The sequence below is a fragment of the Notechis scutatus genome, chromosome 1 (genome assembly GCF_049901735.1).
Source record: "Notechis scutatus isolate UNSWTSFEM ecotype Mainland chromosome 1, rNotScu1.2, whole genome shotgun sequence".
NCBI lineage: Eukaryota > Metazoa > Chordata > Lepidosauria > Squamata > Elapidae > Notechis > Notechis scutatus.
In genome coordinates this window covers 39,489,889-39,515,689 of record NC_142009.1, presented here as the reverse complement: position 1 = coordinate 39,515,689, position 25,801 = coordinate 39,489,889, and the positions used below count along the sequence as shown (strand labels likewise).

The 25,801-nt window shown below is 35.9% G+C and overlaps 1 protein-coding gene across 5 annotated transcripts in view; it reads left to right on the top strand.

The window, feature by feature from the left end:
* The first annotated feature begins 12,092 nt into the window (after positions 1-12,092).
* Positions 12,093-25,801, top strand: part of XPO1 (exportin 1) — a 62,357-nt gene continuing 48,648 nt past the window's right edge. The window contains exons 1-6 of one of the 5 annotated variants that reach the window (XM_087961360.1): positions 12,102-12,272; positions 13,421-13,446; positions 16,953-17,084; positions 18,933-19,034; positions 21,143-21,301; positions 22,805-22,877. Coding sequence is in view for 3 of the 5 variants with exons in the window: in XM_026676744.2 (XP_026532529.1) it covers positions 16,959-17,084; positions 18,933-19,034; positions 22,805-22,877 (301 nt within the window). In the remaining 2 variants the exon portion in view is untranslated. Of the gene's footprint in view, positions 13,447-16,952; positions 17,085-18,932; positions 19,035-20,119; positions 20,184-21,142; positions 21,302-22,804; positions 22,878-25,801 lie in introns of all 5 variants that reach the window. The other 4 variants (XM_026676743.2, XM_087961356.1, XM_026676744.2 and 1 more) reach the window with 4 other exon arrangements.

The window sequence follows — 25,801 nt, the reverse complement described above, 5'->3', positions numbered from 1 at the left end:
CTAGAAGTTATGAAGTTATGTTAAAGAATACCAAAAACATGGTCAGAAGCGTACATTACACTTATACCGAAGGAAGGTACAGATTTGCAGCAAGTTAAAAATTATAGACCTATATCTTTACTGAACTCACATTATAAAATGTTTGCTTCAATTTTGGCAGAAAGACTAAAAAGATACTTAAATAATTTTATTCATACTGATCAAAATGGATTTCTGCCAAAGAGACAAATCAAAGACAATGTGAGAATCATTTTGGATACTCTGGAATATTATGAAGCACACCCTGAGAAGCAAATGGCCTTGATGTTTGTAGATGCTCAAAAAGCCTTTGACAATGTGAGTTGGTGATTTATTTTACTGCAAGTGATACAAATGGGCTTTGGTAAGAAATTTATCCAAGCCATTGAAACAATATATCATGAACAAACTGCAAAGGTGATGGTGAATGGAGAATTAACAGAATCCATAGATATAAGAAAAGGGACAGGGCAAGGCTGTCCATTGTCTCCTCTGCTGTTTGTGTCAACATTGGAAGTGTTGAACAGGAATATCAGAGAAGAAAAAGAAATAAAAGGAATGAAAATTAAAAAGGAGGAGTATAAATTGCAAGCTTTTGCAGATGACCTGGTATTTATATTAGAAGACCCAATGGGAACAGCACCCAAATTAATAGAAAAAATAGAATATGGAAAAGTAGCAGGTTTGAGAATAAATAAAGACAAAACAAAGATATTAACAAAGAATATGTTAACAAGACGAAAGAGTTGGAAGAAACTTTAAAAATACAGGTCACGAACAAGGTTAAATACTTAGGGATTTATATTACACCAAGATGCAGTACCCTAAAGGAAGATAACTATGTTAAACTCAAACAGCAGATTGTGACAGCCTTGATGAAATGGGAAAAATTGCAACTATCATTGATTGGGAGAATATCCACAATTAAGATGAATATATTGCCTAGAGTTTTATATTTATTCCAGACAATTCCTATTCAATTAGGGAGTTTTCTGAAGATTTAAATAGAATTGTGTTGAAATATATTTGGCAGGGTAAAAAAGCAAGAATAAAAATAAACCTGTTACAAGATGCAAGAATAAGAGGTTTGCCGTGCCCAATTGGGAGCTTTATTACCAGGCGACAAAGTTGATGTGGGTAAAGGAATGGTAGATTAAGGAACAGTAGATTATTGATTTTAGAAGGTCATGACTTGCTACTGGGATGGCATGCCTTTCTCTGGTATAAGGGAACTAAAAGACAGGGGTATTTTAGAAGATATTATATTCGTGAGGCATTGTTTTTGAGCTGGGAGAAGATAAAAAGACAATATTATTTAAAAATTCCTACATGGATATCAACTATTGAAGCTTTTTCTTATCCAATAATATATAAAAAGGAACAAACAATGAGATATGGGGAGTTATTGAATGAAAAGGGTGAACTTAAATCTATGCAAACATTGCAAGAACAAGGTGTAAAAATGAATTGGTTTTCTTATTTGCAAATACAATCTAGGTTTGATAAAGACTCCAAGGCAGAAGGTATTTATGATAAGTTGACTGACAGATAAAATTTTGATGGGTACTGATGAAAAGATAATTAAAAAAACTTTATTGACATTAGAATTTAAATTGGAGGAGGAGCAAGTTAAAGAAACAATGATTGCTTGGGGAAAAATTTTTGGTTATGGGATTGATTTGGGAAAATGGCAAAAAGTGTGGTCTCAAAATTATAAAATGACAATGTCAAGTGCATATAAAGAAAATTTGTATAAGATGTTTTACAGGTGGCACCTACCCCTGACGAGACTTGCGAGAATGTTTAAGAATAAATCGGATAAATGCTGGAAATGTCATCAGATGCCTGGTTCATATTACCATATGTGGTGGACGTGTTCAGACACAAAGAAATATTGGACTAAAATCTACACACGGTTGGAAAAAAATGATAAAACAATATATAGACTTTAAACCAGAGATCTTTTTATTGGGAGTCATACCGGACATATACAATAAAGAACTGAAATATTTGATTGTAAATGTTTTAACAGCGGCTAGAATTGTATTTGCGAAGAACTGGAAAATGACAAAATACCTATGCAGGAGGAAGTTATCAAAAAAAATTATGGACTGTGCTGAAATGGTAAACTGACATTTGAAATTAGAGAACAAGAAGATAAACAATTTTCTATGATATGGGATTTGTTTTATCAATGGTTGGATAAAAAGACATGGTAATGTAATAGATAGATAATGTAATAGATAATTCTGTGATAGAAACTTAATAGATTGATATAAAACACAATATAGACATATATAACCATTGGTTGAAGGTATAACATAAATTTTAAGATAAAATTTGGAATATCTCATATAAAATGATGGAATAAATAGTTTAGTCATGGATGATTAATAACTGATAAATATATAAGCATATGTTAGTTTGACAATGTGAAAATTGATATAAACTGTGAGTAAATGACTACAAAAGTATAGCACAAAAGATACGTAACCAACTGACACACTGTATGTATATAAAATGGAAGAGGATTTTATGTTTTTATGTTTTTGTATGTTTGTGTTTAAAAATAAAAAACGTTATTTTTTAAAAAAAGGATTGGCAAGTTATCTTTGATTAATAGCAAGTTGCCTAAATTAAGGTTATTTTGTTTGATAAAATATTAGAATGTTCTCCTCCCAGAGGTGAGACAGATCCTAATTCTCCTGACCTTCCGAAAAGGCATTAAAACATGGCTCTGTGACCTTGTATGGGGAGCCCAGAGGGTCATGCAGCTGTGGGGCTGGCTAGTGCTCTTATACCCCTCCATTTTTAACTAATTTTAACAGGTTTTAATACCCTTGCCTCCTTTTAAATTTTAAGATGCTGTTTTTATAGTTTAACATTTTATTGTACACTGCCCACAGTCCCTCTCTTTCAAAAATGTGAATGGGACCTTTATATCTTTTAATTACATCCATTCAACTCTTATTTAAACTTCAGTATATACCTTAAGTTTATGACCTTCAATATAATACATAATACATAACTTCCAATCGAATTCTGCTTGGCACATTCTTATAATATACACTATATTCTTTTTAAAAAAAAAGAAAGATTGTAAATATATGTAATTATAAACCCTCATTCCATTCCAGTTCAGTTCTATCATTAATAATCATTAAAACCATAACATCTTTAACACTTCTTTTCAATTAAATATCATACTTCCTTAAAAACACATATAATCTCCATAATTAATTTTTCCCTTATTTCTCTTCACGTTTTATAAATCATTAAATATACCTTTTGTTACATATTCATTTATTGACAAGCATTCCACTAAATTACGATAGCTATTTTATCAGACATTTTAATCATAGTTTCATATTTTCTAAAATTATTTCTGCTTCTAATATAACCATACTATCTTATGTACCTTTGCAGAATCCCTTTTTCCATTAAGTTTTCACCCATTATCTCTAAATAGACCCTGTTTCTCTATATTTTGCTTCTGTCCTTTATAACTTCTTTTCCTTTCTTTCTTCCCTCTCATCTTCTCCCTCCCCTTTTTACCCCCTTGTCTCTCTAGTTCTAATTCCCTCTTCTGCATTTCCCTCTTCTGTTACTTTCTGATTTTATACTTATTTTTCACTTCATTTTTTTTTTTTTGGAGTTGTTTTTCCCAATCTTAAACTTTTCATTCTCTTTCTCCCCTTTCCTCCCCCCATCTAAGATTACTTGTTCATTAAAGATGGCTTCTTCTTTGTCACAATCTTCTTGTTCTGCAGGTATTTCTTGTTGTTTCTCATAATTCCAAATCTCCATTTCTAAAAACTGAAATACGAAGCCAAAAGAACCTCTCCCTTCTTGTGCATCTTCTTTGTACTTTTTAAGTTCCATCTTCAGTTCTTCTAAAAGTGGAGCCATTTTAAAAAGTTTTAAACAACCACCCGATTGATTTTAGTCATTCAAAACAATAACCAAGAATCCACAAATCATCAAGTAATCCAGATAGTCCCGAGTTATATCTTATTTCTTTTTTGACTTTCTTTTCCTGGGGTTTTTGTTGCGATATTTCAGTTAGAATGTATCTTTTGGAAGTCTTGTTGAGATTTTGCTGTAAGTTCTTTTTTAATTCCAGGCAGTCTCCTCCCTTCCAGATCCTGCCCTTTTATTCTTTCTCTCTCCTTTCCTGTTTTCAAAAGCTTTTTATTATCCAGAAATCTTTATTATCCCTTTGACTTTTTATTTTCAGCATTAAATGCCTATTGATGTCAAAGTGGATTTTTTTCCAATTTCTTGCTTAAGTCTCTTAGCTGTCAGTATAGGAAAAGGAGAAAACCAAATCTTTTCTCTTTACTCTCTCCTTCGCAGCTTAAAAATCTTCTTAGGGAACAATGTTATTGTTTTTTAACAGTTTCAATTCCAGGGTACCTTATTTGTTGCTTTTGCTGTTTGACCCGGTCAACCAAAACTTTCTCTTATCTTCCTCCTGCACATTCTTTTCCAGTCGAGTTCTTCTTTGTGGTGGCCATTTCTGACCACCGCTGCAACTGCCTTCGGGAAAGGGAGTAATGGCCAGCTGGGGAGGAGAGATGCGGCTCTCCTCAACCCTGCTGGCAGTCTCCCCCCTCTTCACCACCTCTACAGGGTGGCTTAGCCCTGAAACCAGCCGGCTCGGGGCGCTCCAGCGGCAAGCATGGATCGAAGCCTCGCAGAGACAAGGTTTTGATCTGTCGCTGAAGAAGCTCAAACTGGAAGATATAAAGGTGTCATACTCCAATTAGTAACTACAGGAGAAAATTTGTTTAATGAGAAAAGATAATATGAAATTGAAACAGGAGAGACAAAAGTATAAATATGATTTGAATTGAGATGAGATAATCAAAATAAAATTGAGAAAATTAAAAGAGGGGAAAAACTATATAGAAAATGTAAAATAGTATAAGATATGGAATAGAATACAAAAAGGAGCATAAAATTGAGTTTTGTGTCTGTATAAAGAAGTTCAACCCGGGACCATGCTATTTTCAAAAAAGATGTTTTACTTGTATTTTGTGTGTGAAAACCCAAATAAAACTTTATTTTTTTAAAAAATGTGAATGGGTGCTTCAAAAATGTGAAAATAAATAAAAATAGTACATATATATGTCAGAGTTGAAAACTGAAGCAGAAAATGCCTGATTTTTATTTTGTTTAAATACGTGTTGTAAATTAATAATGATTTTTACTAAAATGTGTTAAACATTGCAACCATGGGAGAATGAGAAATTCGGTAATAGAATAGAATAGGAATAGAATACCTTTATTGTCATTGCATTCTACAAATACAATGAAATTTGAAAGCTACTCCAGCACAGCGTCCCAAATACATCACAATCACACTGCAGAGTATTTAAAAATTAAAATAATTAAAATAATTATTAAAAACCTAGTCTAAAACCTATCTAAAATATATAGTAAGTTAGATAGTTTAAAAATTCCACTATATACATCGGGCTAAATCACATATGCATTGTTTGATTCAAGACAATTATTGCCTTGGAAAAGAAACTGTTTCTCAGTCTATTAGTCCTCATTTTAAGACACCTAAAACGCCTCCCTGATGGTAACAGTTCAAAATATGAATGTCCAGGATGAGAATGATCTGTGGAGATTTTTAGTGCTCTAGAGAGAAGTCCGGTCTTCACAATCTCTTCCAAAGGAGAAAGAGAGCAACCGATGATTTTTTTTGTGCTGTGTTTATAACTCTCTGGAGCATCTCCTTATCCACTACAGAGCATCCGGCATACCACACCGTTACACAGTATCCCAAAATGCTCTCGATGGTAGAACAGTAAAAAGCAACTTCTCACCCAGACCACTCTTTTTCAGCAGCCTCAGAAAGTGCAGGTGCTGTTGGGCCTTCTTTGCAGTGGCCATAGTGTAGACTGACCAAGTAAGGTTGTCAGAAATATGAGTTCCTAGAAATATAAAACTATGAACTTTTTCCACAGTCTCCATTGATATATAGTGGGAGAGGCTCTGCTCTGCATCTTCTGAAGTCTATAATCAAGAATTATTATGAATTGGTAATCCATATATACTATAGAAGAAAATGCAGGGAAAAGTAATACATGGCCAGTTTTTACAATAGAAGTATAAAAAGCAGCATGTGCGAAAATCTCTAAAGAAAACATCTATTATAAATGATCTAAAATGTATCCAAGTTTATTGACAAAATAAAATTATTTAAGGTATTTAGAATACAAAAGCAAAGAGTTTCAAAAAGAAATTCAGAATTCTTCACAAAGCAGTTGGTATTCTGATGGCCCTCTGGAGGGAAGGAATTACTATAGCAGTTTTTCTCCTGACTTCTTACTCCTCAGGGAATCTTTTTTTAGAGGCTGGCCATTGGGAGAGGCAGGGAAAAATAAACTAAAGCATGTCTGGAAAATATTTTAATATCACATAAATGGGAGCTGAGATGTTAATAGGCAACTTATTTGTTGAACAAATTGCTATTGATAAAGACAATTTATCAAATTAACAGAGTTGCTTCTAGGCAGTGGTTTACAGAATGCTCTATTATTTTTAGCATCGCATTTGTCACCAGGCAAAAATATTCCTGTTCCACAAATCTTTGGTTTTAAGCGCCTCTTCAAATATCAAATACCAAATATCATGTTTTATAGCTTCCCTGTGCAATTTATTAATTGCATTTTATTTGTTTTGCTTTTATGCTTTCAGAATTTCCTTACATTTTAAGTAACATGTAGAGAGCTTAGAGAGCTTCAGTTATTGGGCAAATTAGAAGTAAAATAAAAATGTCAACTCAACCTTTGGCTACTGCTGTTGCTGCAAAAAAAGGGCAAATTCTGTGAAAGAAATCATAAGAAAAAGAAGTAAATACAATGGAAAATTGTTATGCAAATCTGTGATGAAAGGCACAGAATACTTTTGTCTCAAAGTAATGTAGAACTGAAGAAGTTGCAAAACTGCAAAATAAACTAAATCAAGATAAATTAACCAAGAGCAAAATTACATTTGAGCTAGTTGAAGGTGTAACTTTAGTGTTTTAGGTAGTATGAACCTGATCCTGGAAATCAGAATCATAATTAAAGCTGAGTGATTAGAAATAAAATATAATAAAATTGATTGCTTCTTCTAATGCAGACAATCTATTACATTTATACCAGAAGGTAAACTGCATGTCACTAACTTGACAACTTAAAAATGGATGAGAATTCATAAGAGAATATACCTACCTGCTGAAGTTATCATTAGGATGTATGAATTTATTTATTCCTCCAAAATCACCATAAAACCATTATCATGCCAAATTTCCATTTTATTTAACTGAGCAGCTAGCAGCCTCAGCACAAAAATAAAAAGAGTAGGGAAAGAAGAATGAAGACAAGGAACCAATTAATGTTGTAAGCCTTTCAATTCTAGATACCTAAAGTTCTTACAACTGATCAAGTCTCAAAAGAAAATTTCTAATGCCCAATTATATTAAAGGGAAGTTAGAGGGAAATAAATCAAATTAGAGGAGTTTGGAGATGAAAGAATGGAGAGAGAAGAATATATCTGAATAAGTTAAATTTGAATCGAACTACTACTACTACTACTACCAGTACTACTACTACTATTACTACAATAATTAACCTGGTTAAATAAACCTTTTATAATAATGAAGAAGCTTTAATGTCCATGAAACATAAAAGAATAGCAAAAACGGAAATTACACCTGATTGTATTTCTCCAAATTACATGTATCAAGCACAGAAAAAATAATGCTTTCTCTTTTATATAAACTGATACAAACTGGTAAACAGATGCAAACTTCAAAAGAATCTAAAGCTAGAGCTGTACCTCTTTGGATATTAACCAGTATAGATTTTTGTTTGCAAATACAGCAAAAGTAAGTTTATTTTCTTTAAAGATATACTACAAGAAAATGATGTCAAGTTCAACTTATCATCCAAGGACAATTTTTATATTCTTTAAATTTTGTCCAGAGGTAATATTGTTCTATGAGAATATTTCAGTATAGTTATATAAACATGGATTGTTTTAATCATATATCCAAATTTATAAAATTTGTAATTTCTTAGATTTAAAAAAATAGTTAAAATGTGGTTGATTGATATTTGGTGAGAAAATACTTTAGGTAATTCTCAATTTGTGATTTATTATCACAATTAGAATCAGAATTCCTTCGCTAAACAATGTAGTCAGAAAGCATGATATCACATGACTATTGCTTAGCAATAGCAATCCTGGCAATCCGTTGTCATCATTAACCAAATTCCACAGGTTGTTAGCTAGGACCCACTGCAATCCAAGATATTACAGCCTTGGTCTCTCTCAGAGGTAAGGGATTGCCTCCAACTTCCTCCCATCTCCCCATCTTCTCATCTCTACCCTTTTGGTTGCCCTGTATATTACCTTGAGAGACAGCAAGGTTCTATGAAAAAATACTATGAACTTTTGATAAAAACTCTTAAATTATTAATGTAATAAAGCAATATAGCAATTATATTTTCAAATGTTAAACTATTTATTAGGAATATCACTCAAAAGCTTCATTAAGGGAAATCATTAAAATCCTGGCTGTCATCTCAAACATATCTACAGGTAGTTTTCAACTTATAAGAGTTCATTTAGTGACTCTTCAAAGTCACGACGGCATTGAAAAAAAGTGACTTATAACTGGTTTTCACACATTTTTAAAAATGTAAAACTCACCATCTCTTACTAAAGCAATTATCCAGAAATAGCAAAGATACTTAATAGATTTATACATCCACATTAAAATATTATACATAGAAATGCTAATTATTCAACATTTTCCAAGTTGGCTTCAGAATGAAAATAAGCATTATTAGCTTCTAGCTATTAAAAAAGAATTATTGTGTGTAAAATATCAACACCCTTTTTTGTACAGTATATCTGCAGTTTGGAAGCAAGCAGTACATTTATTTTAGTAGTCACTTTTTATGCCATTCTTCTTTTTAAAATAAATAAATTTATTTTAAGAATTGCAATAAAAAGGACTTTTTTTCTTCTGTTCAATCATGTCCTATTCTTGGAGACTGCCCAGAAAAGTTCCTGGTCTCCTTGGCAATATTTTCCAGAAATGGTTTACCATTGCCTCCTTCACAGGGCTGAAAAAAAGTGTCATGGTCTCTCAACTGTTTCTCTGCCTAAGATAGGATTAGAACTCAGTCTCCTGGTTTCTAGCCTGATACCTTAACTACTACACCAAACTGGCTCATGCTGAAACTGACCAGAGACTTTAATTATTTCTTTTCAGACTTTATTCCATTATCAGGATCATTTGATTTACAAGATTTTATTTTATGTAACTATAGGTAGTCTATGTGATTTAAAAGTTTGGAAAATTAAGTGAACTTTTAATTATACAGGTAGTCTTCAAATCACAATCATTCATTTAGTAACCAAAGTTATAACACTGAAAAAAATGACTTACAATTGGTCCCCGCACTTACAACTATCACAGCATCCCCAGACATATAATCAAAATTAGGTACTTGGCGACTGGCATATATTTAGGGTGGTATTGGTATCTTGTGGTCACATTGTCATTTATGACCATCCCAGGACCAGTCAATGGGGGATGCTGGATTTGCTTAACCACTGCATGATTCATTTAACTGGAGTGGGTCACTTACTATAAAAAAGATAGAATTCAGCATGGCTCACTTAACTATTACCTTGCTTAACAATAGAAATTTTAGTCCCAATTTTGGCCATAATTTCAGGATTACCTGTAGTATATTTTGGATTTCTGTATTGGCAAAATTTAAATCAATATCAACTAAAAATCAGGAAACAACATTTAAGTTACTACACAGATGGTGTTTAACTCTTTGAATGATGAAATTAACGATACTAGGAAAATACCAAGGCAAAAGTGTTGGCAAAAATATAAGAAACTTAATGTATGTACACGTGGGTCTTGTGCAAAATTCAAAAGTTTTGTAAATGTCTGGCATATGCAGATTTTGAAAACAACAATATTGCATTAGACCCCAGGTTAGCCTTATTAGTAAGCAAATTTAAAAAGTGCACAAAGAATTGTTAATAGTTTCTTAGTAATTGCTAGCCAATTTAGAGATCACATATGGAAGATAAGACATAATCTTTCAGCTTGGATTCTACTGTTGGAAGAAATATCCTTCAGGGTTCAGTTCCAAGTGGGGAAAAAGACATTGGAAACATGGAGGCTGTTTGGAAAGATGGTTTAATGGTGGACAGGATTACATTCCTTGGAGCTCCTGAGGGAAAAAGAGGAGAGGCGCAGAGAGTCCCTGGTTTTATGCCTTTGTTGGGATTTGAATTTGAGCTTGTATTCTGATTGGTTGTCAGACTCCCATGGGGCATGCAGGGGCAACTCTGCAGGCCAAAGGTTTCCAAACTTGGCAACTTTAAGACTTGTGGACTTCATTTCCCAGAATTCCTCAGCCATCCCTGCTGTAGGCTGTCCTGCATCCCAGGCTTGGTTGAGCCTTGCTGGATGATGATGTAATGAAAGGGCTTTGGGATTCCTATTATGGGTCTGCCTGAAGGAGGCAGATCTTTGTTATGGAGAAGACTGACCCAGGCCTTAATGGCCCATTAACAATGGTTGGGAGGGGTGAGTTTCTGCTTCTCTGAGTTTCTACTTCTCTTTTAGGGGAAGTATTGTGCCTTTTTAGTATATCCTAAAATATTTCATTTTCCTAGGAGGGGTGGGTTTTAACTTCCAACACTACAATGTTGGCCAATAGACATACTGGAGAAGTTGATGGGGAGGGGGAAAGGAAAGCTAAGTAAGTTTGGTATAATTTTACTGAATATGCACAAGGTGGTATTTATATACTCCTAATGCATCAGCAATCCATGATCAAATATTAGTTTAGAAAGAATTACTGAGCAATGTATTCTGTACACTTAATATAGTTAACATATTTGAAAGCTCTATTTGTGCAAGAAATATTAATATTAAACTATTTTTAGTATTTTTTAGAAAAATAAGGCATGTGAAACCAAACAGAGACAAGGAGCAGAAGAGGACCTTCTGAGGGAAATATGAGGTATAATTCTAACAATTCAAATAAAATATAAATAATGGCACACTTCTCAAACTAAATTTCCAATAAGCCAGTCATGGCAAGTCTGTAGTCCAATCCTCCTGTTGAGTACCAGTTGAGAAAACTGTTCCCTTGTTTCCATGGGTGAACACAAAAAACCGAAATCAAAGAGCACTTTCCAGGCTCAAACGCTTAGCCTTAGTGACTAAGGTATAAATTGATTAACGATGCAGGTGTCGCAAGAATCCTCGACGGTTTGGCATATCAACGTAACAACTCTTTCAGAAACAAAGGAACGCTCCACGGTTATCTTAATTTCCAAATGCTAAGAACCATCGCCTCTTGAACTACAGGGAGCCTTCCGTCCTTCCTTCTCATCTCTACCCGTCGCCTGATCAATGCCTCCTTCCTCCTCAGCATCTTCCGCTCACAATTTCAATTACGACGCCCCGAGCTCTGCCGTAAACGGTCTCCTCCGCCTCGAGCTCGCCTCCTGACGTCATCTAAAGCTGCCACCCAATGAGAGGTACGGCTTAAGTATAGAACCAGTCCTCGTGAATGCTATTTGAAGACATTGGGGCATGAAGGGAAAAAAAAAAGGTCGAGGCGGGAAGAAATAGAGGTGGGGATGGGGCGGGACAACAATTAGAGAGACGATCCTCCTGCTCCAATAAAAAAGCGGCTACTTTTCCTTCTCTCTTGCACTTCAGTATGTTCATTCTTCTCCACTCCTGTAAGAGTAAGAACGAGGGAAAGAGTAAGAACGAGAGGGGGAAAAGAGCTAGGTTTCCCACACAAGAGCTTCGCCCGTTCGAAAGGGGTAGTGTAAGCAAGATGGATGTCCCGGTTAACCAATGAAATGCCGAGATCTATTATTTGCCTATAACCCCGTTAGATGGTCTATGTGTGTATGCGGATCCCCTTCTACTTTGAAGCTCCCTCCTCCTCTTCTTTCCGTCATTTCTTGGAGCCAATGGGAAGACAGGGCGGCTTGGGGTGGAGGCTTTCCCCCTCCCCTCCCGCACGCTCGGAGGCGCCATGGGCTGAAAACTAAACCGAGATGGAATCTCCCAGTCTGAACCGGTTTGAGCCGGTTCCGAGTCTGTGGCACTAGAGGAGGAGGAGCGGGAAGAGCGGAAGGAGAAGCAGCAGCAACGAAGGAAAGCGAGAGCCGGGGGGGAAACGAAAGAGCGAGTGAGAGCGAGGGGGGGAATTGTGTCCGAGAGAAAGAAAAGCAGTCGCCCCACGCACTCGGTTCCTTTGCCGCCTTTACCGTGTGGGGAGGGGCGGCCGAGCGAGCGAGAGAGGAGGAACTGCTGGAGGGCGCGCGTGTGCGAGGAAGCAGAGCGGGGTTCATTAAGCGCAGGAGTGGATTGGCAGGAGGAGAAGCAGGGGTTTAAAATAGAAGGGACGGAGGTTAGGTATGGAAGTGAACTGAGGGGAAAGCAACCCGTGCAGTGGGAGAGTGTGAGGAAAGAAAGGGGGAGGCAGCCCAGCCAAAGACTGGCCGTCTGACTGACTCCCGAGAGTCGGGTGGTTGAAAAGTGCTTGAGTTTTTTTAAAAATTAGGGACTCCCAAAACAGGCGTGGGGGTCTAGCCAAGTGAGCGTTTTCTAGCTTCCCCACCTATTTAATTTTGGAGTGGGAAGGAGCGTGCTGTGGGTGTGTTGTAGGCCCCTAAATCCCCCCCTCCTCCCAAATTGGCAGGTCTCCCTCAACTTCAGTGTTCAGCCTGACTTGCTTACCTGTATAAGGCAGTGAGGGAGTCTCCTTAAAATCTCTGTGTTTTAAAATATAAGTTATTGTTTATGTGGGGGGTGGGTGTAGAAACGGCCCCTCCAACTTAATGTTTTAAGGAAAGGGCGGGAGAGGGAAACCAGTAGAGAGTACGTACCTTCTTTCTTGCCCGGTGGAAGAACTTGCCTCGAATCAAATCGCACCCTCACCCTCGTGTGTCTTTTCGGGGTGGTTGGAAAAGGGGGTGAATCTTGGGTACACATTTGAATGGATGGCCAAGCCCTGTTTTTTTCTATGGGCGAATTTGTAACTTTAAGAAACAGAAAGTGATTTGTGTGTTGTTACCCTCTTTACCCCTTTTTTTCTGTAATTCACCTTTCCATCCCCCATTTGTTAGTCGGAGAGTTGGGGGGAGGGTGGGTGGGCTTTGAATGACTTTTGGACTGCTTATGAAAAGAGAAAGATACCTTTCTTTTGTATCTGTTTGGGGAGTTGAGAAGGAAGGAAGGCTGGACAGATCTCTTCACTCCTCCTCCTCGTGCTTTTTAGCTTTGCTTGGATTTCTTTTTTTTTTTAAACTGCTCCTCTCCACTACTTGCCTCTAGAAGAAATAGTTGTGCTACTCAATTAGGTAAGTGAGAACTTTCAATCAATGAAAACACATGTATGGGTCATTACATTGGAAAGGGGGGGGGAAAGGGGTTTGCTGAAAAAAGTTGGGGTGTAAAGGAAAGCAATCCCTGGAGAAATCAACTGGAACTCTCGTGGAAGGGGCTGGATGTGAAAAGATCTACTGGAAAGATTGCTTTATGCTTAGCAATTCTCAGATGCATTTTGGTTTTTATTTGAAATAATGGTTCTCATCCCCCAGGCCTAAACTGTATACAGTAAACGGTGTGTAATCTTGTTTCCAAGGAACACAAAAATGGGGAGTACGAAGCTTTTTCGTAGTACAGAGATAATAAGCGGGTCGTTCTTGAAGACTTGTACTTGCAGCCACATGGAAAGCAGAAAGAGAAAGGGGCGTGTATCTCATAGGCCTTAAGTAGGTGCCAGCTTTGGAGCAAGACGAAGTTCAAAGAAGATGTTTGGGAAATCGGAAATAAAAGTAATCATACAGGGAAGGAAAATGTAGCAGGTTCCAGCAACCTAGGCCATCCTTGGAGCATGGCGGTGGGACGAGCAAAGCAGCAAGTGTAGATGAGGAAACTGGAGCTGGATACTAAAACATAAGCGGGAGAGAGAAGGGCCTGGCGGGAGATGAAAGGAGGACCTTTTCTTATAGGTAGATGAAGGACAAGGCGGGAGACTGGGACCGGGTAGAGAAAAGAACGAGCGTTATCTGAATTATTAGGAGTGGAAGTTTCCAGAAATATTTTTTGTGTGTCTCCGTGCAGCAGTATTGAAACGTCCGCCTGGATCACGTGGGGGCCCTGTATAGAAAGCAGGGAAAGGAGGGAGGGGCTGCAGCGGCCCTGCTGTGCTCTTTACTGGTCTTAGGGCGGAAAAGAAATAATCTGTTTATGCGTGGTCCGCTCTGTGCTGAAAAACGAAAATATCTTTGGGACAATTCTGAAAACAAAGTCACATAGCTTAGTTGTATGTCAGTAGCGTGGATGTCGCATGTTCTGCAGCGTGTCTGCCTGTTGTGGAAGGGCGGCAGCCAAGGCCTAACCAATGGGTGTGTGTATGTGTATAAGTGTGAACGTAGCGGTCTCCCTTGGATATATCCCATGTGCGTACGGTTTCTCTGTTTATGTTACTGGCCCATTTCTAATTAAGCCTTAAGTTCTTTAATTCGCTAATTTTTCTGTTAAGTTAATTTCTTGTTTCGAGGAAACATTACTGAAGCGTCTTTGTACGGGGAGGGGCAGACTGCAGTCCTTAAATACTATGTTTTGGAGTCAGTTAAAGGTTTTTCATCTTACACAGCTTATCTGACAAGATTTTATATGAAGTACCTAATTGTGAACAAATATAAAACTTCGTGAAGCCTACATTTAGTAGCACACTGATAACTAAAGATGAATTGGTTGTGCTGAACTTAATGGAATTAAATGAAGTGCAGAGATAAGTTATTCAAGTTGTAAGTTTGTTAACCCTGAACATTGAAGGATGGTTGCCCACATTTATTTCAAATTGTATTGTATTCTTTTTTATAATTATTTGATGTATACATGTTACTGATAAACTAGATATACCAATTAGAATAATTAGTTTACATTATGTCTAATTTTTAAGCTTGCAATTTTAAGAGCTTTTTTCACTTTATCTTTTGCAATTAGTAAATATATGCAGCATTAACTTTAAAGTATCAAGATCTTACAGTGGTAAGGTATCTGCCCTTGCCCTTTTGTACTGTCTATTAGAAGCAGCTACATCATTTTAATGAGCTCATGTGGTAAGAATGTTTCCATTCCATTGATTAAGTTTCTAATATGCAATCATATCCAACTGGTTCTTATAAGCCACCATTCCTTGTGATAGTGAAGTTTTTTCTTCTGTTCAGTCATACCAATTCTCTGAGACTGTCTGGGTAGCCCTACAGTTTTTTTGACAAGCTTTTTCAGAAGTGATTTGCCATTGCCTCCTGCCTAGGGAAAGTAACTGGCCCAAGGTCACCCAGCTAACTGTGTGCCTAAGGTGGCACTAGAACCTCTAGTTTCTAACTTGACCACTACTACAAACTTAGTTAAGAAAATAATTTTCTTAAGGGAAAAGTAAGCATCAGTGGAAATTTCATGTAAATGCCCACTACAAAGTTTCTATGTGCATATTAACTGCTCAAGAAAAACCAGGAATGGAAATAGTGTTTGTTGAGACTTAGAACTACAGAATTAAATACCAGAGAAAAGTATAATTAGATATTGAAAAATATGTTTAATTTTGTTTTGGACAATGATTGTAAGGAAAATTATTCTGTCACACCAAATAAAGAAGTAATTTCCAATAGCATAGAAATTATTTATCTGATGTACATAAACATCACATTTGGAGGTGTGTATATAGTTAAAATTTGTTATTAATAGCAAAAGGTATATACAATTTACAATAAGAGTACTCTGTGGATATTTAAAGTTCAATCTTAAGAGAGGTTGGAGCTGCTGAATTCAATAGAGGGCTTTGTAGAGTAAATGAATGAGATTGCAGCCTTGATTTGCCAGATTAAAACAACCTCAACATAATCATCTGTTTAGCTATTTCTTTACACATTTATATTATGGATTCCAATAGTAAATATTAATGGGACCATTTTCAAAACAATATGAACCACTGGAAGGCTTAGTCATAAATATCCTTCCAATCTAGTATCCTGAAATCTGCTGAACTACAATTCCATCATCATCAATCAGTTATAACCAGTGACAACATTTAGTAGGCATTGTAATCTGTATTTCTGGTGAGCATCAGAGGAAAGCTATTACCCATATGGGAACACATCCTATTTAACTTAAGTAGAACATTTGCATAGGGTAGGATTAGCATAGACATATATAGGATTGTCCTTTAAAAGTTAGGAAAGGAATAATGGGTGTTTCTTACAGGTAATATGTTAAACAGGCAACAGGCTTCCAACTGCTGATCATTTTAGTGGGCTTGCGAAGAAGGCAAATAATTCACTATAGTTTTCAAAAATTGTTGTACTTCTACTGAAAATGAACTGCATTCTTTATCAATACACATGTTTACAATAAAGATAAAGATATATTAAAATTCAAACTTAATTTTGGGTGTAATGTTTAATGATTTATTTTGTAAGAATAAAATATTTTTACTTAAACGTAACATTGAAGAGACTTCAGTTCCCACCTCAGTAACTGGGTTACCAATATATTCACGGAACATACAGTGTTCAAACAATCTGTGTTATGGTTTAATCTTATGGCCTGGTTCAATAATGTCTTGAAACAAAATCTGTCCACCAACTATTCTAGTGTTTGTGCCAGCCCAGCTTCTGAGATGAAACCCCTCTTGTTATCTCATTTTTAAAATCTATAATTTGGAAATTAATTTTTGTCGTTTCAGATATTTCATGGTCATCAATTCTTCAAAATGTAGTCATCTTTGTAAAATGCCTTGCTGAATTTAGAAAAATTAAAATTATTTTTCACTTGATTTGTTTCTTTACAATTTCAGTAATCTATGCCAGCAATTATGACAATGTTAGCAGACCATGCAGCACGGCAGCTGCTGGATTTCAACCAGAAGTTGGATATAAATCTGTTGGATAATGTGGTGAACTGCCTGTATCATGGAGAAGGAGCCCAGGTAGAGTACATAATTAGAAATTAGATATCCATTAAGGGATTTAAGTATACTCAGATCTGCAAAGGAAGAAACAAGTTGTTCTCTCTAAGAATGACCTTATAGCTTGACTTGTAATAAAGTGACCTGAGGAAGCGGTAATATTACAGTATTAATATGCTTATTTATATAATATACAGAAAATAATATACAGTTCATTTATGACTGTTGAAAGTTACAACGGCACTGAAAAATGTGACATGACCGTTTTTCACACTTATGACCTTTGCAGCATCCCCATAATCATGTGATCAAAATTCAGATGCTTGACAACTGGTTCATATTTATGACCAGTGCTGTGTCCTAAGGTCACGTGATCAGTTAATAACAGATACTAACTTATCAACTGCAGTGATTCACTTAACTATGGCAAGAAAGGTAAAATGGAGCAAAATTTGCTTAACAAATGTCTCACTTAACAACAAATTTGGGGCTCAATTGTCATAAGTTGAGGACTACCTTAATAGAATCACAGAACACTTTAGAGAGAGTTTTTGATAATATAATCTGCTGATGCTCACATTCAGTACAGATTGCATCACAGTACTTGAACTGAAAGGCCAATAGCTTACTTAAACTTTTGGTGATAGCTCTTTTAGTTTTATTGTTTATGTGATCCAATAGTGAATGAGACATGTTCCTGCTCACTTACCTGGGAAGAATTTGATTCTGTAACTCCTGAGGAAACAAACATGAATTTTGGGTTAGTTAATCTGGCCACCTGTTAGATTTTTGTCCTTGGTTAGTGAAGTCTTCCTGGGAAAAAATTGTTAGTCTCTCTGGTGGTGACTTCTTCTCTGAGGGAAGTTTTGGAGGAGGCAATGATCCTTCTAATGAAATCTTCACTGGATCCAATAATCCTGAATGTTTGCCCAATTTCCAACCTTCCCTTTTGGATGTATCCACCTGGAAAGTTGAATGTCCCCAATTCTACTTTAAATAGCCCTTGAAAGTATGACTTTTTTTCCCTCAATCCTGGGCTAGGATGGGCAATGGGCTATATTTGTGAGGATTCTTATGTCTGTTCCACCAGGATGATCATTCTCCTTTTCTGTTGTTTTTCTTTGGTTTTTAATTTGCATGCTGCCCAGAGCCAAGCAAAACATATACATTTACAGATTATTTGGCACCATTGTTCATGTTCAGGATTAATGAAAAATTTTCTTCAATTAACATTCTTTCTTTGATATTTACAATAGTGAATAGGAGTAGAGAAATTAATCTTTAAAAATTAATTTTGCATTGTTTAATCAAGTTATGGAATAATATCCAACGTGTTAGAATGTATAAGTCCAAGAGACAATCCAAGCTTTTATATTTGTATTTGGGACTTCTGACACTAGATGCTAGGCTCTAAAGTTTGATGCTACAAAATTTTACTTTGCTACTTACCTGCATTCACGTTGTAAGTTCATAGCTTGAATTTTTCTTGAGAGCATTCTGTTACATATCTATCTCACAACATGTGTTGTGAGTAGATATTCACAGTTTTGCTTTTCAAGTTACAATTGGAAGTATAGAGATTTTTCTTTGTCCGGAAGGGTGTTTTCAGAGGTTTATTTTTTTAGAACTTTAATAAAGTGGTGTATGTGATCAAATATTACTTTCCCCATTTATAAGAAAATACTGGTCTCCTGATGTGACTTTTTGCTAACTTGAGCACTTTAGAATGCATTAACTTCTATCTTAAAATCTATGATTTTTGGAACTTGGTGACTATTCCATGTGTCTCAGCTATTTGAAATCTGCACTATTTTGAAATTATTTATGCAAGCTACTTTGGTATTAATTATTTGTGTTTTAACTTTTTAGCAAAGGATGGCACAAGAAGTCTTGACTCACTTAAAAGAACACCCTGATGCATGGACAAGAGTTGATACTATTTTGGAATTCTCTCAGAATATGAACACCAAAGTAAGTACATGATTTTTAATTGAGTCCTTCCTTTCTTCCATTCAGACTTTGAGGAAGGTATCTCAATTTTTAGATTCAGTGTTTGTTTAATTTTTTGCTTGTTCCTGCAAATCTCTTTAACTTAACCCTATACTATCACATGGTATTTCCATGAGGTTATTGGTTACTTTTTCTTGTAAAAGGCTTGAGAATTTGAGTCACATGGGATTGGTGTTAAAATTATGGTTTGAATATGAACAGATTTGAGTGTAATAACATTTTATAGCTGTATCATGTTAAGATTGTGTTTGGCTTTCATTTATATTAATGAAAGTCATATGCACATAACTGAGGGAAAGTATGTTCCTCAATTTTTTTTTACATTGGTATTACTCCATGTAGTTTAAAACAGGCTAGGCACCCCAGATACTTTCTTCTGTTAAATACAATTTATACTTGTAATACAGTTAAGCCATATCATCAGGATAGTGGCTGGCTGTAGTGGACATTTCTCAGCCTTCTGCAGTTGTTTTTGATCTAGAAAATTTAGAGGTTTAAATATAAATTGTCAAACATGTTAAAGTGGTTGTCATATAGCTGAAGAAACATGTGCATGGCCATGTTCTTTGCGTGCACACACATACTTTGCTATACCTTGTTCTAGATAATGTACAGCCATGCTTCAAATAGTTCCTACAGAATTTGGATGATATTTATCAAAGTCTTATTTTTTAAAAAAAGGCTTCGTAAATTTTAGGACAAGGTTAAGAACTTCCTCAAAGTACTAAATTTAAGTAACCATGTTTGCCTGTTTGCTTGCCTGGTAAACTTTGCTTTTTATACTCACAGACATTACTAATGTTTAAGTTGATTTATCAACAGTATTTTTTAAAACACAAATTTGTCTTGTGAAAAATGAGATGATTAGAGGAACAGAAAGAAAGCAACAGGTAAAGAATTCTTCAATTTACATAAATTGCAAATGATTTGGTGCTAAATTTATGCACTATGACATTTGGCTTTTATGCAGTCATTTTTTTTCTTAAAGCTGTTAACACTACCTGATATTAATCATAATGTTCCATTATGTTGATTGCTTGTAATAGGAAGAAAAGGGGTGTCTTCCTGTGCAACTGACACAGCTAGGCTTTGACGGCAGGCCTCCACAAGGTCTACCCTTTTGATTCCCTTTAACTGAATTCTGTTCATCAATTGCTTTTTTTCCTTGTTTTGGTTTCTTGGGTGGTGGGAGGGAATGGGTTGGTTCATTGAATAAATGACCCTAAAAATTTCTGCCATGGGGATCATGATACATTATTTTGTCAATTTGCTATTTCTGTCCCATCTTTTTTAATTTCATTTTATCATTTATTTTGAAAATGTTTTTGAGACCTGGAGAAACATACAGTAGAGTATGTTTTACAGCTAGCAATTTTATGTGCATAAATTTTTGTAGGTAGTCCTGAGAACTTTTTAAAGAGATTGTAGGCATTGGGGGGCTTTAATTAAAAAAAATATGTTAATTTTTAGAACTAAGTGTAAATACTTGCATAACAAAAGTAAAGAAAAACATGCTTGCCTATTTGCTTGCTCTGCTTTGCATATATGTAACTAAATGTGCATTTGTGAAAGAGTCTAGTACCATCCTCCAGGCTAAATGAAAATATGGGCTTTTCAGAATAATTTGAAGTAAAGTTGCATTAATGATGTGAGCCTGGAAAAGGGCATATAATGTAATTTTCTGGTAAATAAGTCCTTAGTGTTGGAGTGATCAGTTGTAGATACTTTGAGAAGATGCTTTACCTAAGTACCCATACTTTATATGCATAAGTGCTCATAACTGCTAAGTAGATGGAATAGAGTAGTGTGATAATAGCTTTATACCTGTGCACTCTTATTGCCCCAGATGATTGGGTGAAATTTTGGTAAATAGAAGTTTATTCATGATATATTCTAAGCATCTTTCTGTATCAATAAGAAGAAAACAATGCTTCCTGCCATTCTGTGTCTCTAGAACTTGCTGCAGGATGGGAGTGAGGTGGCTATACTTTTGAGCTGTAAAAACTGTTCAGCTTTTTGTGTATCCCTGTGGTAGTCAATATTTGAAAACTTGTTTCTGAAACTCCTAGATCTGTAACCAGCTACACTGATGGGTATCCTCTCCGGGGACAGAAATTAATGTTGGAAACCAGTTAGTCTTAAGAGAAGTGGAACTAATATTAAAACAAGAAAGATACTTGCACTGGTATCTACTGTACAGTTTTGATTAGAGGGAATCATCGTAACAGGTGAAGTCTTGTCATGACACTCTGTTGTTCATGTCTGGTGCTTTGGCTGCTATGGATGCTATTATTTCATGAATGCCAGCACTGTTCTATAGAAATGTTTGTTCATTTAAGATTTAGGCCACAGTACAATGAAGTTGCATGCATTGTGGAATAGGAAGAAGAAATAAGAGATTTGCAAATTGCTAAAGATTTGCTTGCTGTTTCTTTGGCATCAGTTCCGATTGCCAAGAAAGCAACCTGCTGTTCAGTTTTAGATGTAGTTATGTTTTTTCTTTCTTTTTTTTAAACTGAGGCCTGCTGAAGAAACAGCAAGCAACAGTCCACTGCTATAGATAATGTGTTTCCCAACATTCATAAGTAACTATAGTATTTTAAATTGCAGCTATAAATTTAAAATGTTTTACCACCTTCTGTACTGGAAGTAGAACAGCTTATTAGATCTGAAAGAGATTAAACAATAAACTTTGAAGGAAAAATGCACGAAAAGCTAAAATCAAGTCTCAAAAACCTTTGAAGGAAGCACAGTGTAGTTTGGGACAGTCTACATTGTGCTATTCATTTAAAATGAACTTACATGATACCTCTGGCTGAAATTAAAATTACCCTATTCTGTATAGACACTAACAGTATTGAAGAACTTTTATTCTTGGCCAAATCTTGACCAGCATTTTGTTACTGAAGCCTAATTTTGCCTTTCAGGTATTGCCTCCCATCTTCTCACTATCAGCAAGTCTTTGACCCCTTTTCCTCCTCCGCTGTGCTATTTCTTTAAATATATTTCTATTTCTATGCAAGTTATAATAGAGGTCATATTTAATATTTTTATGCTGAGATAAAAGGAATAAAATGGGTTGAAGAATTTTCATTCCCTATAAATACATTGCTTTCAAAACATATATTGGCAGGCTTACCTGGAAGGTAAAACAACCTCAAGGTATATATGAAAATGGTGAACTTTTGACTGAATACAAAAATTAATATTGAAACTATAGATATGGCTATTATAGGGGAGATATTATTGTACCTTGAAATAAACCTGAATTGTCTTGCTGTTCTTTAAGAAACGCACCAATTCTTAGGAAGCAGATTTTTCTGAAGATGTTACTGGATTTAGTGTTAAGCCCTAACCTTAACAATTCAAATGACAGAAAGCCCATAAACATCCAAGTTGCTAAACTTGACTGTATATTTGGAAGCTACAAACAGTCATTTAGGCCATGATTTTTGTTGACTGCTGATTTTCTCCCCTAAAGATAATTAATTTGGTTTCCCAAAACATTTTTTATTTGCCCCCCTCTGGTGTGATCATGACCAAACAGCAGGGCTTTAGACTAGCAAAGGAAAAATGAGGAAAATGCATGGGAAAAACTAGTAAATGGGTGATAGATTTGTTTTTGATCAACATAATCTTAATAAAGTGTGAATGATGTCAGCTCAAATGAGTATCCTGAAAGTTGTTATTAACTCCAGTATATTCACATATTTCACTTCTCCAATTTTCAGTATTATGGCCTGCAGATCTTGGAAAATGTGATAAAAACAAGGTGGAAGATCCTTCCAAGAAACCAATGTGAAGGTAGAGACTTTTTCTGATTGGTAACATAGTTCTTTAAGATGCGGATCTCATATGGCTCTTTTTTCTTCTTCTAATCATGGTACATTAGTCTTATATGATCTGTTGTATCCAACTAGCTATTCTCAATGCATTAGGTCAGGGGTCCCCAACCGCCGGTCCGCGGACCGGTACCGGCATGGAACAAGCCTTACCGGGCCGCTGGTTGCTGGGCGCCGCCATCTTTTTGGTAAAAGCGCTTCTGGTGAGCTTTTCCGGGTAGAAAGCTCACCGGCGCTGTTTCGTCATAAAAGATGGCGGCGCCAGCGCTCGTGAGCTTTTCCGGGTAGAAAGCCATTTCTACCCGAAAAAGCTCACCAGAAGCGTAGCGCCGCCATCTTTTATGACGAACAGCGCTCGGTGACGTCACCGAAGCGCCTTTTCGCATAAAAGATGGCGGCGCCCAGTTGACGCTGTACCGGGCGCGGCGCCCAGCTGATGTCGGAACCGGGCGCGGCGTCGAAAAGGTTGGGGATCCCTGCATTAGGTGATAGGAATAATAATACAATGCCAGATTAATAATGTTATTTGGAATAAAGCAGTTACTTACAAAGTTTAGTGTTACTTCGGAGTTCCAATTTGTCTATAAAACAGACTTCAAATGAGTATTGTTACTCAATCTAATCTAAATGTGAATATTCATACCTATTAATCCCTCATTAGATAATTGCCATTTGTATTTCTGATAAGCATTCTCCAGGTCTACTTGTAAAGCATGCATGTAGTAAATGTAATGACTGATTTCATTCTTCTCCTTCACTGTGTCCTCAGTGGAACACCTGTTTACATCATACCATCCTATGTTAAGGCAGCTGTTTAACATTGACAAACAAATTTGTAAAAGAAATGTCAAGAATAGTTGCTCTAGAAATTACTGGTGTGAAAAAGAAGTCTTGATTAAAACTGAGTCACTTATTTTTCCAGTGCTTTGGAGACGCAAGCCAGCAATCCTTCCAAAACATCCTAAGTTATTTTGTTAAGCCACTATATCCCAGTGTTTTGTTACCCTTTAAGTTGCTGGAAAGGTAGAGTTGATATTTGCAGAATATTTGTTAAGAGGTTTTTGTTAAGCAGAAGGCTCCTATATTGGCTGATTGTGTTAAATGAGCTGACTTCAGTGCCATACAAAAAACCTGCTTGCTATCTTGCATATAATATCAATTTTTGGCATTTAGTCTGGCCACTCTAACTTGAAGTTAGAGCAGAAGGATTGGGGCTGATATAAATATCTACATTACAGTGTCACACTAGCTCCAACAAACTTGTGGAATAGCTAATGTCCTTACATTAAAAAATTAAGTCAACTGATACATTAAATAGAAAATTGAGTTTATAGTATAGACTAAGACATAAGGCATGTGCTGTAAACTGGAAGTAGACTTTTTGAAACTATTTGTATGTATTCATTTACTTATGTAAATCCTTCATATGAACATAATTATTACTGAAGTGATAAATAGAAGATAGAGGAGGACAGGTTTGGTTTGGTGGTTAAGGCATCAGGCTACATGTTAAGAAACAAAGTTCTGGATTGGGCTTAGGCATGAAAGATAGCTGAATGACTTTGAAGGAAGGAATACTAGATATGTTTGTTGCATTGAGTTATAAAATTAACAAAGGCAGGATAAAAGCATGTTTAGAAGAAGAAATAATGAGGACACTTGTAAATAATATAGATTATACATACTTTTTAATGCAGAGAATATCCAGCAGATGAAAGTTTGTTGTTCTGTTTGGGGACAATAAATATACCTATAATTTACATGTTTCTAGTGTGTCCAATACTAACATCACCTTTAATTTAGAACTTTTAGATACATTTAAATGTTTTCAAATTATATCTACATAGCACTTGGGAAGAACTTAAACAAATGCTAAAATCTTGCATGTTGTCAGAAAGATACGGGAATGTTCTTTGTTAAAAATGAAGTCTGCTGGTCAGATAGTCATGTTTCTGTTGCAGTCGATAGAGATTATATTGAAGTACAATCAGTTGATTAAATATATCAAACCATTAGATTCCAGTGCATAACTTTAGCAGAATATATTGCTGGGATTTGAAGTGAAGGTTAAATCCCTAGAGGTATCAGGATTGCTGAGAGTTCAGTCTGTATGTTCTATTATGTTTGCATTTTATTTACTAGATTGCCAAAAGATTACTTTTAAATATCTAGTGGTAGTTCAAGGAAAATGACATGTAAAACGCATTAATTTTAAATTGATTGTGGGCCATACCTCTCCCAACCATGTTTCTAAGAGGAAGGAGGTGAGCATTGATCATACAACCACCATGTGACTTATGATTATGAGAGACCTCTGCAGTCTAAACATCAAAAGGTGCTGGGTAGGAATGAGAGATTTGAGTTTTATAAGTGAGTTGGAAATATTTCTGGTGAATTAGAGATAGCAAAAGGAGATAGGGGCTATAGGAGCCACTATTTCCTATGTCATGTTTGCCTGGACTTTATTATGACCTCTATATAATAGAGTTACCTCTAGAGAAGATGGGCGACATACAAAGCTAATAAATAAATAATATAATAGCAAAGAGTTACATTTTTAGTATTTTTTGTTGTCATAATAGTGCGTTGCACAGCTGTCAACATCGACGTTTTGGAGTTGACACACACAGGAGAATGGGGAGTGCACATTGTTGGGTGTTGGTTGCCAGGTGATGGAAGGGACTCACATGGGGGGGGGGGGGTCCAGAAACACAAAGATCCTGATGGGCAAAGCAACTGCAACTGGCTCAGGAACCAGCAATCCAGGCTTGATGACTGCTTACAAGAGCAAGCCAAGAAAAGACAGGGGCGGAATGTGGCGAGTCCTCATAGCCAGCTGGCTGGCAGAAGCCAGTAATTCTGACTAGAACCATTTTTGGTTTGTAA